This window comes from Triticum urartu, chromosome 7A (genome assembly GCF_056163025.1).
Source record: "Triticum urartu cultivar PI428250 chromosome 7A, HENAU_Tu73, whole genome shotgun sequence".
Taxonomy (NCBI): domain Eukaryota; kingdom Viridiplantae; phylum Streptophyta; class Magnoliopsida; order Poales; family Poaceae; genus Triticum; species Triticum urartu.
This window is the reverse complement of record NC_141879.1, coordinates 101,281,821-101,300,493: the sequence shown is the minus strand read 5'-3', so window position 1 is coordinate 101,300,493 and position 18,673 is coordinate 101,281,821. Positions and strand designations below refer to the sequence as shown.

General features: G+C 58.3%; 1 protein-coding gene across 1 annotated transcript; it reads right to left on the bottom strand.

The window, feature by feature from the left end:
- Positions 1 to 450: 450 nt before the first annotated feature.
- LOC147958271 (uncharacterized) lies at positions 451 to 17,937 on the bottom strand. The gene is made up of 3 exons (XM_087532021.1): positions 17,050 to 17,937; positions 15,487 to 15,571; positions 451 to 509 (listed from the first exon to the last, which is right to left on the bottom strand). The coding sequence occupies exons 1-3, from the start codon at positions 17,935 to 17,937 to the stop codon at positions 451 to 453; spliced, it is 1,032 nt and encodes a 343-aa protein (XP_087388147.1).
- Positions 17,938 to 18,673: the final 736 nt, after the last annotated feature.

Here is an 18,673-nt window from a genome sequence, read left to right as displayed (position 1 = left end):
CCTCTCCCCGCTCCCAACTCAACCTTTCACAGGGAGTCTACGAAGCAGTTTTGTCTTCCACCCCGTCGCCCACCGCTCGTCCCTTCTCTTCCCCTCCCCCATCCTATCTTCTCGCGACTCGATCTCCTCATGGTCGCCGTCTCTCACCTTCGCCACCATCACCTGTACAAATCACGGGCCTCATCCCTCGCATACCTGCCTCCGTCCACAACTCCGTAACTACATGAACAGTGGTCTGACGGCTGACCATTTCCTTCTTGCCGTCAGTGGCCGCCTGCTGCCCCGGGCATGGACCACGCTCTCCGTGCCACTGCTCAGAGACGTGGTGATGCTATGCATGGCCATGTCGGTCATGGTGCTCTCCAAGAAGGTCTTCCCCAAGACAGCTAGCGCCGTGGTGAAGATCAAACGGAGGCGGCGGCGACGACCGACCATTCTACGGCGCGCCACCTAGGCTTGTGGGGCCCTCTTGGACTTTCCCGACTCCGTTTTCTTCTCGATGACTTGTACTGCAAGATAAAAAATTCATTATACATATGTTTCGCTATTTTGACCTCCCTATCGCAAGTGGCGGCCCCCTAATGAGGGTTGGCTCAAGGTTAACTCTGATGGAGCTGTGTCAAAAGGAGGAGACAAGGGTGGAGCTGTGTAACGCCCTTGATGCGGCTATAGCTCCCACGTGTCGAGGCACGACTTAGAGGCATAACCGCATTGAAAGCAATGTCGCAAGTTAGGCAATCTTCACAACATCCCATGTAATATAGATAATAAAAGGGGAGATACATAGTTGGCTTACACTCGCCACGTCAATCAAAGTACATAAATAGCATTACAACATTCAAACACTCATGGCCCGACTACGGCGCCAAAATGAAAGATAAACCCAACATGCGACACGGTCCCGATCGCCCCAACTGGGCGCCACTACTAATCATCAGGGAAAGACACGTAATATCGGTGTGAGTCCTCGTCGAACTCCCACTTGAGCTCAAGCGCGTCATCTGGAACGGAATCATCAGGCCCTGCATCTAGTTTGGAAGTAATCTGTGAGCCACAGGGACTCAGCAATCTCGCACCCTTGCGATCAAGACTATTTAAGCTTATAGGTAAGGCAAGGTAAAATATATGTGGAGCTGCGGCAAGCGACTAGCATATATGGTGGCTAACCTGTTCGCAAAAGAGAGCGAGAAGAGAGGGCAAAGCGCGAACGAATAACTAGAGAACAACCTGCGGCAAGCATTACTCCAACACCGTGTTCACTTCCCGGACTCCGCCGAGAAGAGACCATCACGGTAACTCACACAGTTGATTTATTTTAATTAAGTTAAGGTTCAAGTTATCTACAACCGGACGTTAACAAATTCCCATCTGCCCATAACCGCGGGCACGGCTTTCGAAAGTTCAAATCCCTGCAGGGGAGTCCCAACTTAGCCCATGACAAGCTCTCACGGTCAACGAAGGAATAGACCTCCTCCCGAGACATTCCGATCAGACTCGGTAACCCGGTTCTACAAGACACTTCGACCAGTTAAAACAAATCCAGCAACACCGCCCGAATGTGCCGACAAATCCCGATAGGAGTTGCACATATCTCGTTCTCAGGGCACACTCAAATGAACACTACGTACAACTAAAACCAACCCTCGAGTTGCCCCGAGGTGGCGCTGCAAGTGGCTCTGTTTGGACCAACACTCAGAGGAGCACTGGCTCGGGGGGGGGGGGGTTAAAATAAGATGACCCTCGGGCTCCGGAAACCCAAAGGAAAAAGAGGCAAGGTGGCAAATGGTAAAACCAAGGTTGGGCATTGCTGGAAAAGCTTTAATCAAGGCGAACTATCAAGGGGTTCCCATTATCACCCAACCACGTAAGGAACGCAAAATTCGGGAACATAACACCGATATGACGGAAACTAGGGCGGCAAGAGTGGAACAAAACACTAGGCGAGAGGCCGAGCCTTCCACCCTTTACCAAGTATATAGGTGCATTGAGATAACAAGGAAATATAATGATATCCCAACAAGTAAATAATGTTCCAACAAGGAACGGTCTCCAATCTTCACCTGCAACTAGCAACGCTATAAGAGGGGCTGGGCAAAGCGGTAACATAGCCAATCAACGGTTTGCTAGGACATGGTGAGTTAGAGGTTTGACATGGCAATTTAGAAGGCATGATAAGAAAGTGGTAGGCATCGTAGCATAGGCATAGCAAAAGAGCGAGCATCTAGTAAAGCAAAGATAGTAGTGATTTCGAGGGTATGATCATCTTGCCTGCAAAGTTGTCAGAGTTGACTGGATCCTCGAAAGCACACTCAACGGGCTCCTCGTTAGCGAACTCATCTCTCGGATCTACCCAAACAAGATAAACAAGCAAACGGAACACAATCAACCACGTGCAAAGCTCAAACAATATGATGCAAACATGGTATGCTATGCGGGATGCGATATGCGATGCATATGCAAGATTTGACAAGGAATGCATGAACCTGGCCTCAACTTGGAAATCCAAGTGTGCCACTGGAAAGGGGAGATGAAATCGCTTGAAAACGATATAAAGATCACCGGAATCGGAGTTACGGTTTGGAAATGGCAAGCAATTCAAATATGACACCGGTCTGCGATTTACAGCAAGTAGCCATCTAAATGCAACAAGATGAACATGCTACAGCACCCAAACATGGCAACAAAATACATGGAAGGGATCCACTCATGATGCTTAACAAAATACTAGCACTGAGCTACGGCCAATCCATCCATTAACAGGTTCAAACAAGCATGGCAAAAATGCATTTGGTAAACAGATTTCAGACTTGGTGAAATTAACACTTGTTTGGAATTTCAGATCAGGTAGCACACTTTGGAGCATGAAAATTATATGCTACAGGACCTGAACATGTCAAAGTAAAGCATGGCATGGAGCTACTGAAAGAGCTTAACAAAAGTCCCTTAGTGAACTTGAGCCAAAAGAGATCAGAGAATACATTTGCAAGCATGTGAACATGGCAAAAACATAATCAGTTCTCAGACTTAGTGAAAACTGGAGCATGCAAAATCAGATATCAAGTAGGCATGTTTACGAGCTCGATGCACTCACTACAGAGTAAGTCATGACAATCTAAGCATACACCCATCAAGAATACACATTATACAAGCTAGACATGGCAAGAACAATAACATAGCATACACGGATCAACTACAACATCCCCGGCAAAATCGCTAAGTAGACAATCTGCCCAGATTCACGAAATAGCAAAAGTAGAGCTCGATTGACTCAAGCTATGGTGCTCCATAATTGCAAACAAAGACATGGATGGATAGATCACTACAAGATTAACAAATCATCCTTACTGATCATCCTGAAAAAGGCACGGATCACTAGGAAACAACATGAACATATGGCATAATGAGTTAAACAGATCAAGGACTTAGTGGAAATGCTAAGTCCCTGAAATCAGCTTTAGCGAATACCCCACTTTGCAAGCTTGTGCTAGTCACCACACACATCACAAAATACATGGGTTGCATCTCTGGAAAGATGGCAAAGCATATAACAAAACACATGTAGAGCTCAGGGGCATCTCATGCACACAATAATCATGGCAAAAATGAAAAATATCTAATTGGAGCAGCAGATCTGACAATTATCTCAAATAGCACTCTTCCAACAGCATTTCGGGCATCAAGATGAACTAAAATTAAAATGATGCAATGAGAAGAAATGATGTGCTCTCTGAGGCGAACATTTTGATATGCTATATGCCCAAAACGGAGCTACAGATGAGGAGTTACGATGCTGTGAAGTATGCAAAAAAATATAGAAGAGAGGGAGAAAGTCAACCGCGCAAGATCTAGGGTTCCTCGGCACGCGAACCGAGGTAAGTCCGGCGAGATCGCTGCGGCTCCGGAGAGGTCGATGGAGCGGCGGGGAGGCGAGGGAGAGGTAGATCCGGCCTCTCCCGGCCGGATCCGGCGGCGGGGAGGGCTCCGGCCACCGCGGGGAGGCGAGGAGGCGCGGGGGCGGCCGGCGACGAGCTCCCGCCGGCGAACGGAGAGCGGGGCATCGAACGGCGACCTGGGCGGCGGAGGCGGCGATCAGACGCGAGGAGGGCGAGCGGCTCTCGGGCGGCGGCGGCTCCGGGCCGGGAGGGCCCCGCCTGGGCCCCGGCGGGCCGGCGCGGCGATGTGGGCGCCTGGGCGACGGCAAACCGGACGTTGACATGTGGCGGCGGCGGGCGGACCGGACACGTCCGTCGGCGCCTTTTTTGTCTGGCGGCGGCGGATGGAATGGATCTAGGGTTTCGGGGGGGGGGGGAGGAGAAGGAGAATTTCGGAGGGGTCTTTATATAGGCATAGGAGGAGCTAGGAGAGTCCATATGAGGTGCGGTTTTCGGCCACGCGATCGTGATCGAACGCTCTAGGTGATGGAGAGGGTTTTGGTGGGTTTTGTCCCAAATTGGAGGGGTGTTGGGCTGCAACACACACCAGGCCTTTTCGGTCCCTCGGTTAACCGTTGGAGCATCAAACGAAGTCCAAATGGTACGAAACTTGACAGGCGGTCTACCGGTAGTAAACCAAGGCCGCTTGGCAAGTCTTGGTCCAATCCGAAAATGTTTAATCCCCACACACAAAAGAAAGGTAGAAATGACCACCGGAGGAGAACGAAGCGCCGGAATGCAAAACGGACAACGGGGAAAATGCTCGGAAGCATGAGATGAACACGTATGCAAATGCAATGCACATGATGACATGATATGAGATGCATGACAACGATAACAACACACGGAGACAAAAACCCGAACCCGAGAAAATAAAATAACTTAACGCCGGAAACGGCAAGAGTTGGAGTACAAATTGGGTAAATCATATCCGGGGTGTTACAACACTACACCACTACGAAAGGATCTCGTCCCGAGATCTAAGACTGAAAGAATCCCGGGTATTCGGAACGGAGGTGATCCTCGCGTTCCCAGGTAGCTTCACGGTAGGAATGGTGTGACCACTTGACTTTGAGGAATTTGATTGACTTGTTGCGAGTCTTGCGTTCAATCTCTTCAAGAATAGCAACGGGGTGCTCACGATAAGAGAGATCTTCTTGGAGCTCGATGTCCTCGAAGTTGACGGTGCGGTCAGGAGTCTTGAAGCACTTTCAAAGCTGAGAGACATGGAACACGTCATGCACATTTGCAAAGTTTGAAGGAAGCTCGAGTTGATAGGCGAGATCGCCTCTCTTGCTGACGACCTTGAAAGGTCCCACGTATCTGGGGGCAAGCTTCCCTTTGATACCGCAGCGACGAGTACCTTTCATTGGAGAGACAGGAGGTAAACATGATCTCCGATCTCGAAAGGCAAATCACGGTGCTTACTATCATAGTAGCTCTTCTGGCGGGATTGGGCTTCTTTGAGGTTATCTCGATTGACTTTGCACATTTCCTCTGCCTCTGTGATTAAGTCATTACCCAAAAGCTGACGTTCACCGGTTTCGGACCAGTTGAGAAGGGTACGACACTTTCTGCCATACAGAATTTCAAATGGGGCCTTGCCCGAACTTGCTTGAAAACTGTTGTTGTAGGAGAATTCAGCATAAGGAAGACAATCCTCCCACTTCATGCCGAAAGAGATCACACAAGCCCTGAGCATATCTTCAAGAATCTGGTTGACACGCTCGACTTGACCACTAATTTGAGGATGGAAAGCCGTGCTGAAGCGGATGTTGGTGCCCATGGCCTTTTGAAAAGAATCCCAAAACTTGGAGGTAAAGATGCTGCCACGGTTTGAAGAGATCACTTGTGGAATACCGTGCAGAGATACAATTCGAGAGGTATAGAGTTCCGCCAATTGAGCTGCAGTGATAGACTCTTTGATAGGCAGAAAATGAGCCACTTTAGTGAGTTTGTCGATGACAACAAATATAGCATCATTGCCACGTTTGGACTTTGGAAACCCAGTCACGAAGTCCATCTCAATGTGGTCAAACTTCCATTCTGGAATGGCAAGAGGTTGGACGAGACCAGCTGGCCTTTGGTGTTCTGCCTTCACTCTTTGTCGGAGGAAATAGCCATGGGTAGCCTAGCCGGCTTCCCCTGGCCCTTCTGCAAAAATTACGAGCTTGCCCGGCTCTCGAGAACCCAAGACCTGGGGCCGCCTTCCACTAGCCGGCAGAGATCAAGGCCGGCTTTCGGAAGGCGCTCCGACTTTAGCCCTCATGAAAGGGCCGACTCCAAGAAGCCGGCTGTGAGAAGGCCGACTCCTTCGAGCCGGCTCGCCATAAAGCAGTCAAGACCGTACCCACAAAGTTTGCACCCACCTAACGGTGGTGCGACGGGGCGTGGCTACAGGAGAGCCTGCCATCTCCGAATCCCGGGGCACGCTTGGCACAGTGCGCCGTACGAGGTATGCACGACCCGTCCGGCGCAGCACTGTAGCCACGTTGACCCTGGCGTCACCCACGACGGGCCGCCAGCGCGGCCCACAGGCGGTGGGCCCCTTCGCGCGGAGGGACGGCCGAAGGCGGCCACGCTTCCGACCAGCCGGCCCGAGATGGAGCCGGCTCCCCGCGGCCGGCTTGCCGCCTCCCTCGAAGAAGACGCCCCATTAAGGAGACAAGACGCGGTAAGGCTACAGCGATCGCCCGGCAGGCGGCGGTACTGTAGCCGCGCTTACCACGATGAAGCTCACGTCAGCAAGATGAAGCCACAGTGACCAAGGAGTTGGCAGCCGGCGGGACCCACCAGCCGGCGGGCCCCAGCAGTCGGCGCAGAAGCCGGCGAGTGCAGTCACAGACGGCTGGGCCCCGCGCCCAGCCGGATTACCATTGTACCCCCGGGGGGTAGGCCTATATAAACCCCCCGGGGCACCCATGCAAAGGGTTGGACCCCCTGCTAGTTCTAGACACCATACAAGGAGAAGAAGCAGGCTAGCCGTGCCCTTTCTTCCTCCCCCCCAAAACAGCTCAAGGAGCGTCGTGTAGCTACTCGATTCATCTAGTGAGCATGCGGAGATCCCGCAGAGCAGCAGTAGGGGTGTTATCTCCTCGGAGAGCCCTGAAGCTGGGTAAGATCTGCCGGCGTGCATGTCTTCGCCTCATCCCACTTCCAGGCACCGGCGATGTCTTACTGGTTCCCACAAAGATAAGCCACCCGTTGGCATATGTCGCACCCACCACCCGACATTTGGCGCCCACCGTGGGGCCAGGCGCACCGTCGTCCGGAGACCTGTTCTGGACGGGAACCCTCTTCCTCCCCAGCGAGCGTAGCCAGCCCGGCACGCCCGATGGCGCTTGCCACGACGCGCTGCAAGGCGTCACCGGCATCTGCGCGGCAAGCGGCCTCGCCGATCTCCCCGACGAGCTCGCCTCCAATGCGGGCACTGACCGCCTCGCCAACCTTCTCGGCCAGCTCCATGTCTCCAGCGAGCCCGCTGCGGACCTGGAGTCGGTTGGTTCCACCGACCCGATGCCTGTCGACTCCGACACGGCCTCCTACGACGCCTTCCGCACCAACGTCGCGATCTACAACGACCCGCTTCCTCGAGCCGACGGCCACGATGCTGTCGCCGCCGAAGTGATGGTTGTCGGCCACGGCGGCCCGGCCGACGAGAGTGCCCGCGACGCCTCGCGCGCGGTGGCCCATGACTTGTCCGCTCCTCTCCCGGCCGACGCCGACGACGAAGCCCTGGAAGCACGCCGCCTCGCCCTCCTCGCAGAGGGCCGGAGGCTGGCCTCCGTAAGACGCCTCACTGAGGCCTACCGGCGCGAGGCTAACCGCGCCGCCTTCGGCACGCCGGCCCCGGGCGGGCCAAGCCGGGCCGGCCTTGTCAAGCAACGCGGCGCCGTCATCGCCGACACGCTGGGAGTCGACCGCCCGGTCTATGCCACTCCGCTCGAGAACTTGCGTGCCGCCCAGACGGCCGTAGACGAGCTGGACGGCCTGGAAGCCGAAGACCTTCCCCACATGACCCGGCGCATCCAGCAGTTGATTGATGCCGCAGCGCGGCGGCACGAAGCCGACGCTCGCGTGGGAAGCCTTCCTCCGCGCCGAGAGCACGGCGCGACGTCCCGGATGCCGACTACGAGCAATACCTGCGCGCGACGCGAGAAGGAGCCGGCTACCAGCCGCAGCCGGACCCGGATCTCCATCGAGCGGGACGCGGATGGTCATCCCCGAGCCATGGAGTGGCGGGGCGACCCGCCTCCGCCTCTGCCCCGAGGAGAGAGATATCCCGCCTCACCGCCAGTGGCGCACCCGACTCTCAGCGGCCGGCTGGGCCGCCGCGAAGGAATCGGCGAGAACGACGCCCGTCACCGGCTCGACCGCCTGGCGCGATCCCTGGCATTGAAAGAAGAAGACGATGTCGGCCCGCCTTGCTTTGGCCCCCGCATCCGCGACGAGCCCTTTCCCAAAGGGTTCTCGCTCCCAAGAGACACGCCCAAGTACAACGGCTCCGTGAAGCCGGAAGATTGGTTGATCGACTACTCCACCGCAGTTAGCATAGCCAACGGCAACCGGCGAGTCGCCGTGAAGTACGTGCCCCTCATGCTGCAGGGCACGGCGCGGACCTGGATCAACAGCCTCAGGCCGCGTAGCATCAACAGCTGGCTAGACTTCACAGAAGCCTTCATCCGCAACTTCACCAGCACCTACAAGCGGGCTCCCAAGCCCAGACAGCTCTCCTTGTGCGTACAAGGCCCCGCCGAGTCCACTCGCGATTACCTCACGCGTTGGGCCGAGCTCCGCAACTCCTGTGAAGGGGTGCACGAGGTGCAAGCCATAGAATACTTCACAGCCGGATGCCGAGAAGGCACCCTCCTCAAGCACAAGCTCCTCTGCGACGAGCCAGCTACCCTCAACGAGCTTCTGGACATAGCGGACAAGTACGCCACCGCCGACTCCTCGATGAAGACCGAGCTTCGGGTAGACGCGTCCGGGAAGGTGCTCAACCCGGCGCCCAAGACGCCGGCTGGAGAACCCGGACGACACCCCAACTCGAACGACAACAAGCGCAAGGGCCCCGCGCCGCCTCCCGCTAGCCGGCAGGTGGCCATGGTCGAAGATGCGCTACCTGAAGAACGACCGGCGCCCAAGAAGCCCAAGGGCGGCAGGCCGGCTTGGCAGCCCGCCTTCTCCTACGAGCAAACCCTCGACGCCCCTTGCAAGTTCCACAGTGGCGCGAAGCCGTCCAACCACACGACCCGGAAGTGCAACTGGCTCACCAGAATCTCTAAGGGCGAGGGGCTCTTGCCACCTCCGCCTGCCGGCCCGCCGCCTCCGCCTCCGCCGCCTCCGGCCGCTCGGCCCGCAGTCGGAGCCGTGCACGACGAGTTCCCTGATGAGCAAGCAACCTACGTCGTCTTCACCAGCCAGCCCGAAGACCGGCGCAGCAAGCGCCGAGAGCACCAGGAAGTCAACGTGGTCGCTGCCGACCCCGCTGGACACATGCATTGGTCAGAAAAGCCCATCAGCTGGAGCCGGGCCGACCATCCGGAGGTGATGCCGTCTCCCGGCTCTTACGCTCTGGTCTTGGAAGCCACCCTTGCGACGGACAGACGCGCCGCCCGCTTCTCCCGTGTGTTGATAGACGGCGGGAGCAGCATCAACATCCTGTATCGTGACACCCTGGAGGAGCTGAACGTCAAGACCAAACAGCTCACGCCCACTCGGACGGTGTTCCACGGCATCGTACCCGGCCTGTCCTGCGCCCCCATTGGCAAAATCAAGATTGATGTACTTTTTGGGGACAAGGAGCATTTCCGCCGGGAAGCGATCTGGTTTGAAGTGGTGGACTTGGAGAGCCCTTACCATGCATTGCTGGGCCGACCTGCCTTGGCCAAATTCATGGCAGTCCCCCACTATGCATACCTCAAGATGAAGATACCAAGCACCAAAGGCGTCATCACCGTAGCCGGCGACTACAAGAAGTCCTTTGAGTGCGCCGAGGCCAGCAGCCGGCTGGCCGAGTCCCTTGTGATCGCCGAAGAGAAGAAGATGCTGGACCGAGTCGTGGCCATAGCCGGCAAGCAGTCGGCCGTGTCCCCCGACCCCAAGGAGCATGATGCCCAAGGATCTTTTCAGCCGGCCAAGGAGACGAAGAAAATACCCCTTGACCCCGAGCATCCAGAGAGGTTTGCCGTCATCGGGGCAAACCTGAACAGCAAATAGGAAGGCGAGCTCGCCGATTTCCTCCGTGGGAATCGGGATATCTTTGCGTGGTCCCCCAAGGACATGCCGGGTGTTCCGAGGAAATTCGCCGAGCACAAACTACATGTTCGAGAAGACGCAAGGCCAGTCAGACAGCCCCTCCGCCGACTGTCGGAGGAGAAACGCAGGATTGTAGGGGAGGAGATAGCCCGGCTCTTGGCGGCCGGCTTTATCATGGAAGTTTTCTTTCCAGAGTGGCTCGCCAACCCGGTCCTTGTGCTGAAGAAGAATAACAAGTGGCGCATGTGTATAGACTACACAAGTCTCAACAAGGCCTGCCCCAAAGATCCTTTTGCCCTGCCAAGGATAGACCAAGTGATAGACTCCACAGCCGGATGCGAGCTGTTGAGTTTTTTGGATGCTTACTCCGGATACCACCAGATAAAGCTAGACCCGGATGACCGCCTGAAGACCGCCTTCATCACGCCGTTCGGAGCCTTCTGCTACCTGACTATGACATTCGGCTTGAGAAATGCCGGTGCCACCTTTCAGCGTTGCATGCAGAAGTGCCTCCTCAAGCAGCTCGGCAGGAATGCCCACGTTTATGTGGACGACATCATGGTGAAGACGGAGAAGCGTGGCACCTTGCTGGAGGACCTCAAGGAAACATTTGAGAACCTGCGCCGGTTCCAAATCAAGCTCAACCCCGAGAAATGCGTGTTCGGGGTGCCAGCCGGCCAGCTTCTAGGCTTCTTGGTCTCCGAACGCGGCATCGAATGCAACCCAGCGAAGATCAAGGCCATCGAGAGAATGGCGATCCCCACCAAGCTTCGAGACATTCAGAAGTTCACCGGGTGCTTGGCCTCCTTGAACCGCTTCATGAGCCGGCTCGGAGAGAAGGCCCTCCCCCTCTACCGCCTCATGAAGAAGAGCACTCACTTCGAGTGGAACGACCAGGCCGACCAAGCTTTCCACGAGTTGAAGAAGATGCTGGCCACGTCGCCTGTCCTCGCGGCGCCGACCGAGAAAGAGCCCATGCTCCTTTATATCGCTGCAACCAGCCGGGTGGTCAACACCGTCATCGTAGTCCAGCGCCCGGAAGAAGGCCGAGCCCAGCCGGTCCAGAGGCCGGTGTATTATTTGAGCGAGGTGCTGTCCGCCTCAAAGCAGAACTACCCGCACTACCAAAAGATGTGTTACGGCGTGTACTTCACCGCCAAGAAGCTGAAGCCCTACTTTCAAGAGCATCCCGTCACGGTCGTATGCACTGCCCCGCTAGCCGAGATCATAGGCAGCCGGGATGCATCCGGCCGGGTCGCGAAATGGGCAATCGAGCTGGCCCCTTACACAATCTTCTACCAGCCCCGCACCGCCATCAAGTCCCAAGCGCTGGCCGACTTCCTCGTCGACTGGGCCGAGACCCAGTACCTGCCGCCGGCTCCGGACTCCACCCATTGGCGCATGCACTTCGACGGGTCCAAGATGCGCACCAGCTTGGGAGCCGGCATCGTCCTTACCTCTCCCAAAGGCGACAAGCTCAAATACGCGCTACAGATCCATTTCGCCGCCTCCAACAATGTGGCCGAGTACAAGGCGCTCATACACGGGCTCCGGCTTGCCAAAGAGCTTGGCATTCGCCGGATCCTATGTTATGGCGACTCGGACCTGGTAGTCCAGCAGTCATCCGGTGACTGGGACGCCAAGGACGCGAACATGGCGAGCTACCGTTTCCTGGTCCAACAACTCAGCGGATACTTTGAAGGGTGCGAGTTCCTCCACGTACCTCGAGCCGACAACGAGCCAGCCGATGCCTTGGCCCAAATAGGCTCCACCCGGCAAGCAATTCCAACCGGCGTCGCTCTACAACGCCTACTCAAGCCGTCTATCAAGCCGTCTCCGGAATCCGATTCCATCTTCGTGCCGCCTGACCCCGATGCGGCCAGTTCCGGCTCGAAGAATCAAGTAGCCGATCTCAAGACCCCTGTAGCCGGCCCGGGGACTTCGGCAGCTGGCTCGGGGACTGCGGTAGCTGGCCCGGGGACTGCACCAGCACTACAGCCGGCGGCCGACTCCAGCACCTCACCGCCCAGCCCGCCCACCCTAGTGACAGTAGCCACTTTGGCAGTAGAAGAAATCGCGGCTCCGTCTTGGGCTCAGTCCATCCTCAACTTCTTAGTGAACCAAGACCTGCCGGCTGACGAAACAGAAGCAAGACAAGTCCAGCGTCGAGCCGGAGCGTACACAATCGTCAACAGAGAACTACTCAAGCGCAGCGTCACCGGAGTCCTCCAGCGATGCGTCGAGCAAGAGAAGGGCATTGCAATCCTCGCAGACATTCACCAAGGAGAGTGCGGCCACCATGCGGCCTCAAGATCACTTGTCGCCAAAGCCTTCCGCCATGGTTTCTTCTGGCCGACTGCTTTGGACGACGCCAAAGAACTAGTCAAGCATTGCAAGGGATGCCAGCTCTTCAGCTCCAAGCAACACATGCCGGCCTCGGCACTCAAGACCATTCCCCTCACTTGGCCCTTTGACGTTTGGGGACTGGACATGGTGGGCCCATTCAAGACGGCGCGCGGCGGCATGACGCATCTGCTCGTCGCCGTGGACAAGTTCACCAAGTGGATTGAAGCAAAGCCGATCAAGAAGCTGAATGGGCCGACTGCCGTGACCTTCATCGCAGACATAACAACTCGGTATGGCGTGCCGCACAGCATCATCACCGACAATGGCACGAACTTCGCCAAAGGAGCCTTGGCATGTTTCTGTGCAGCCCAAGGCATCCGGCTGGACTTAGCGTCCGTCGCCCATCCGCAGTCAAACGGCCAGGTCGAGCGAGCCAACGGCCTCATCCTCTCCGGCATCAAGCCCCGATTGGTTGTACCTCTGGAGCGCTCGGCCGGCTGTTGGCTCGATGAGCTGCCGGCTGTCCTCTGGAGTCTGCGCACTACACCCAACAAGTCAACCGTCTTCACCCCCTTCTTCCTTGTGTACGGTGCCGAGGCGGTCATCCCAACTGACATCGAATTCGACTCGCCTCGAATAACCATGTACACGGAAGCGGAGGCCAAGGAAGCACGAGAAGACGGCGTCGACCTGCTGGAAGAAAGCCGGCTGTTAGCCCTCAGCCGGTCTGCCATTTACCAGTAGGGTTTACGCCGCTACAACAGCCGGAAGGTCAGGCCAAGATCCTTCCAGGAGGGCGACCTTGTGCTCCGGCTGATTCAGCGAACAGCCGGCCAGCACAAGCTCTCAGCCCCTTGGGAAGGCCCCTTCGTCATCAGCAGAGCTCTAGGCAACGACTCCTACTACCTGATCGACGCGCAGAAGCCGAAGGCACGCAAGAGAGACGACTCCGGCAAGGAGTCGGAACGGCCATGGAACGCCAACCTCCTTCGAAGATTTTACAGTTGAAAGGCAGTATGTATCACGCCAACTTTTGTATTAAGTACAAGACAATAGGCTCCCCGAGGAAGGCTCGGGGACTGCCATCCCTTATTTAGGAATGAAAATATCATGCTTGTCGTATCATTTAATTATTCTGTCCGGCACCGAGTCCGATTAGTCGGCTCGGGGACTGGCCGACTGAAGTTATATTAGAAGTCCTACCTGCAGTCAGACAAGTAGTGTGCCGGCTCTCAAGCCTTCCCTTGCCAAAGTCGCAGTTCGAAGAATCGGCTGTCCGACTGGCAAGGGTCAAAGGTAGGAACGACCGCCCACACGAAAAACGGCTAGGGACTAACGGACTAATATAACAAAGCCGGTTTCTCCCACACCGTCGACCGGCTACCAGAGCAGCCGGTCGGCCGGTTTCCATTCACTTTACTTTAAATCCAAGAAAGCTCAAGTACTTGCCTCCCCAAAGAGGGAAGGCGGCAAAGGAAAAGCCTAAGGACAAACAAGCATACGTGAATGGAAACCAAACATGCACATGATAATATTTACATAAAAAGACCTCCAAGAAGCCAGCATTCAACATAGTTTGGATACACCCCCAGTGGGTGGAACTGCGAAACTTAACAAAAGATTGTTCAAAGACAACAAAGCAGGAAAGATAAAGACGGCAGGTCAGGCTGGCGGAGCGGCCGACTGGTTGGCGGAGACGGTCGCGCCGGCTGAAGGAGCGGCCGGCTGACGAACTTCGGCTTGGTCGCCGCCTCCCGCAGAGGGCGTGCTTCCACGCGCCTCGTTGCTGGAGGCACGGTCGGCCTGAGGTCGGCTGGTTGTTCCACCAGCCGGCTCGACGTCTCCGCCATCGTCGTCTTCGTCCTCTTCGTCCTCGTCGCTGGAGGCGATCTCCTCCGCCGAGTCCTCGCCCACCGCCGGGTTCAGCCCGAACCACTCCTCCGGCTGCGCGACACCGTCATCATCGATTTCGGGTGCGAAAACGCTGATGTCGGTGCACTCGGTGATCGTTGAAGCTCGCTGGGCGATAGCCGGCCTCACCTCCTCCAGCTCCGCGTCGGCCTCCATCCGCCAAGTACGCAGCTGGTCCAGGCTTAGTCCTGGGTACCAAGCCCGTACGAATTCCAACGCCCGCCCGGCTCCGAGGCGGGCCGCTGACGCCTTCCAAGCCTCGAAGCGTCCGACTGCGACTTCCAGCCAGTCGGCAGTTCGGCTCGGGGTGCGGGGGATCGTCTCGCCAGTCCAGAGGGCGGCCAGCACTTGCGCCCCGGCACGTTGGAGCCGGCGGAGCATCCGGTGGGCCGGCTGCAGCCGCGCCTGGACAGCCAGAAGCTGCTCCTCAAGGGTCCGGTTTGCATCCGGCGCAATGTCGGCCCCCGCTTGACGGCGCGCTTCGCGATGAGCCTCGATGGTTTGGGCAGCGAAGACGGAGTAGCCCGGGAAGTAATCTGCAAGAAACAACAAGCAGCAGTCCAAGATAAGTCAAAAAACCCAGACGGCAAGGGATGGGGGAAGGCCGTGGAAAGCAGCTTACCGTCGATCAAGTCTTCAATCCGGCCGTAGCCTTCCTCCAGGCCTCGCCGGGTCTCGGACCAGGTCGCCGCCGCTATCTCATACTCCGCCAGCACGGCGGCTTCGCTCTCCTTCGCCGCCTAAAGGGCCATTTTGTGGCTCTCCTCTTGGTCGGCCAGCTTCTTGGCCAGGCGATCCCGTTCCTGGGCCAAGGCAGTGCACTCGGCCTCTTTGGCGAAAAGGGCGGCCTTCGCTTCGCCAAGCTCCTTCCTCAAGTCGGCGTTGGCCCCTGAAGACAAAGAAGAAGAAAAATCAATAAGAAAGGAGTCGTCAAGAAAGATTCGACCCGACTGCGCGGCAGTCGGCCCGAATCTCGGGGACTACACCCAGTGGGTGCGCTGGCGCGCCCCCACAGGAGACAAACAAACCAAGTACTTACTTCGGCTGTCGGCCAGGTCGTTGGTCCGCCGGCTCAGCTCTCGAGCCTGGGAGTCGAAGGCGGCAACACGAAGGTTGTGGTATTCCTGAAAGTTTAGAAAGAAAGCAAAGTAAGGTGGCCGTCGAGAAAGATCCGACCCGACTGCGCAGCAGTCGGCCCGAATCTCGGGGACTACACCCAGTGGGTGCGCTGACGCGCCCCCACGGAAGAAATCAAGAAAGCAAAGCAGCCAAGAGCGAAGGACTTACCCGGACAGAGGTTCGTGTCGACGAGAACTCTTGGTTGAGCTACTGCAGCAGGGTGGCTTGAGCTCGTAGCCGGCTCCGGACCCCTTGAGCCGCTGCTTCTAGCTCGCCGGTCCCCCCGATGGGAGTCCACTCGGACACGGCGGAGCTGGCCACCTCCAGATCTCCTGCCGACTGGCCTGCGCCCGCGGCTCGGCGCAACTCCGGCGGAGCGGCGCCTCCTTCAGCACGCCGGCCCGTCGCCAGCTGCACCTTGAGGCCGGCCCGGCTCCCTGGCTCACCTCCGGCCGGCTCCTCCGGCGCCGCTGGCGATCGACTGCCTTGGCCCGCCCCGGTTGGCGCCGCAGGCGGTGTTCTCCCGGCCAAGACCACGGGCTCCTCCTCCCTCTCCAACAGCGGCGGGTCTTGGATGATCTCCTCCGCCATGGGCAACAGGGTGTTGGGGGCCACGGCTCGGAGGGGAACGGCGAGCAGCGGAGGCTGGCTGCGCGAGCTTTCCGCCTCCGTCTCTGCAGGAGCCGCCTCCTTCTGGGCCTTGGCTATGGCTTCAGCCTGCCCCTTTGCCGCCTGGGCGGCCGCCTTCTCCGCCACCTCGCGCTCCTCCCGCGCTTCGCGGGCGTTCCGCTCCGTGGCCTCCCTAAGATCGGCGCGGGGGTCCACGCGGCGGGAGCTCGAAGAACCTACAGCCGGCCCCACGACGGAGCCGCCTAGGCCCCGCTCGAGAGAAAGCGGCGCCCTGTCCAGCAAACGAAGAAAGCTAAGAGTGCATTTGAAGAAAAAAGAACAACGACGAGACTACGGCAAGCGGTTAAAAACTTACGCCGAGACCGCCTGGGGCTGTTTCACGGCTTTGCGGAAGCGGGCCTCCTTCGCGGCCGCCTCTTCTCGCTTCGTCGCCGCGGCGGAGGGCTTGGACTTCTTCGGCCGACTGCCGAAGAGGCCTAGAGCGGCCCGACGTTTCTGCGCGCCGCCGGCAGCCGGCGCGACGGACGAGCCGGCGCCCTGTTGGTCGGCCGCCGGCTGGCGGCGCGGAACGACTTCGGCTTCAAAGTCGTCCGGCCAGTCCTCGAAGCTCGCGGTGAACTTCGAGCCTCCGGTCTCGGCGCTGTCCCCCACGACGGCGTCTTCCATGGCGGCCGCCCCCAAGTCCGGGTCGTCAACATCATCCACCGTGCGGTCGGGGACGTACTGGCGCTCGATCCCTGCCGCCCTGGCCGGCGGCGGGAGAAGAGGGTTCTGCACAGAGAGCCGGAAGGTCAGAAGCCGACCGTCGCGAAGCCGGCTGACGACGAAAAAGAGGATAAAGAGAGAAGCTTACCACGGGTGGAGGATTCGCGCGAGAGTACGGCGCCTTGCCGTACTGCCAGTCCCCGCTGAGCTTGCAATTGGCGATGTAGTTGACCATAAGCGCCACCTCCGCGTGGGGCATCTCCCATGTGCTGAGCCGGCTTGGGTCGAACCGGCCGCTCATCTGACACATCATGTGGGGCCGGCTCTGGAGAGGAAGGATCCGGCGCTCCACGAAGGCGGCCACCAAGTCGGCCCCGCGCAGGCCTTCCGACTGAATGAGCACCCGAAGCCGGGAGATGGCGGCGTTCCCGGCCGGAGACAACGACCGGGATCGGAAGCTCCACGAGGGCTGCCTCCTAGCCGGCGGGCCGGCTACGTAAGCCGGCAAGTTGATGTAGTCTTCTTGCTCGGCGACGTTCTTCACATAGAAGTAAGATCTCTGCCAGACCTTCACCGACTGGATCAGGGGGATGGGCGGGAACGGATTGTTCTCGCTCGCCCTCCTCATGGCGATGAAGGCTCCGCAGGGGGCGGGCACGCCGGCGACGACCGTGCTGAGCTTGCTCTGGAAGAATTCTCCCCAGAGCTCCAGCGTGGGGAGCAGCCCCAAGAAGCCTTCGCATAGGGAGACGAAGGCCGACAGCAGCATCACCGCATTGGGCGTGAGGTGATGCGGCTGGAGGTTGTAGAAGTCGAGGAAGAAACGAAGAAACCCGCTCGCCGGGAGGCCGAAGCCGCGCAGGCAGTGCGAGCGGAAGACGACCCGCTCGCCCTCCTCCGGCGCCGGCGAGATCTCCCTCTCGGGCGCCAGACGGACCTGAACGCGGTTGGCGCCGGGCAGGCGCCGGGTCTGGCGAAGGAACTCCACGTGATCTTCATGGACGTTGGAGCCGTCCCAAGAGCTTGACAATGCCATGGCGACGAGGTGGCGCGGAGGCGCGACGGCGTTGAGGAGGAGGCTGCGGCGGCAGCGAGAGTAAGGATACGAGGGCTAGGAGGGACGGAGTGGGAGGGAGCGCGCGAACCTCTGTCGCTCCCTCTCCTCCCCCTACTTATAGGCTCACGTGACGGAGTCGAGGAGGCGTGGCGTGGGGAAGCGTGGGGGTCGATCGTGCCCACTTCCCACGCCCCACGATTACCGATCCTTAATGGCGAGGCGAAACTGCCTTGAGAAGGCAAGCGGCCCTGTGGGCCACGGGAGATCCGTGCCCGGACCGAGGCTCGCGAGTGGCGGGCCCGGGCCTGCGGCGGCGTCCCATCGTGCGCGTGCGCTCGCAGAATCCTGCCGCCACGTGGCCGCGAGAGGGCCCGTGGTCAGCATGCAGGCCCCCTCTCCTCCCGCTTACGCGGGTTATCAGAAGTCGGCGTACGCCCGCGAAGCCGGCCCTTCAGGATAGGAAGCTGACCAAGCTTCTCGTCCCCTTGTTCGCCTCGGAGCTCGATCAGCTTCGGGGACTACTGTCGGAGGAAATAGCCATGGGTAGCCTAGCCGGCTTCCCCTGGCCCTTCTGCAAAAATTACGAGCTTGCCCGGCTCTCGAGAACCCAAGACCTGGGGCCGCCTTCCACTAGCTGGCAGAGATCAAGGCCGGCTTTCGGAAGGCGGTCCGACTTTAGCCCTCATGAAAGGGCCGACTCCAAGAAGCCGGCTGT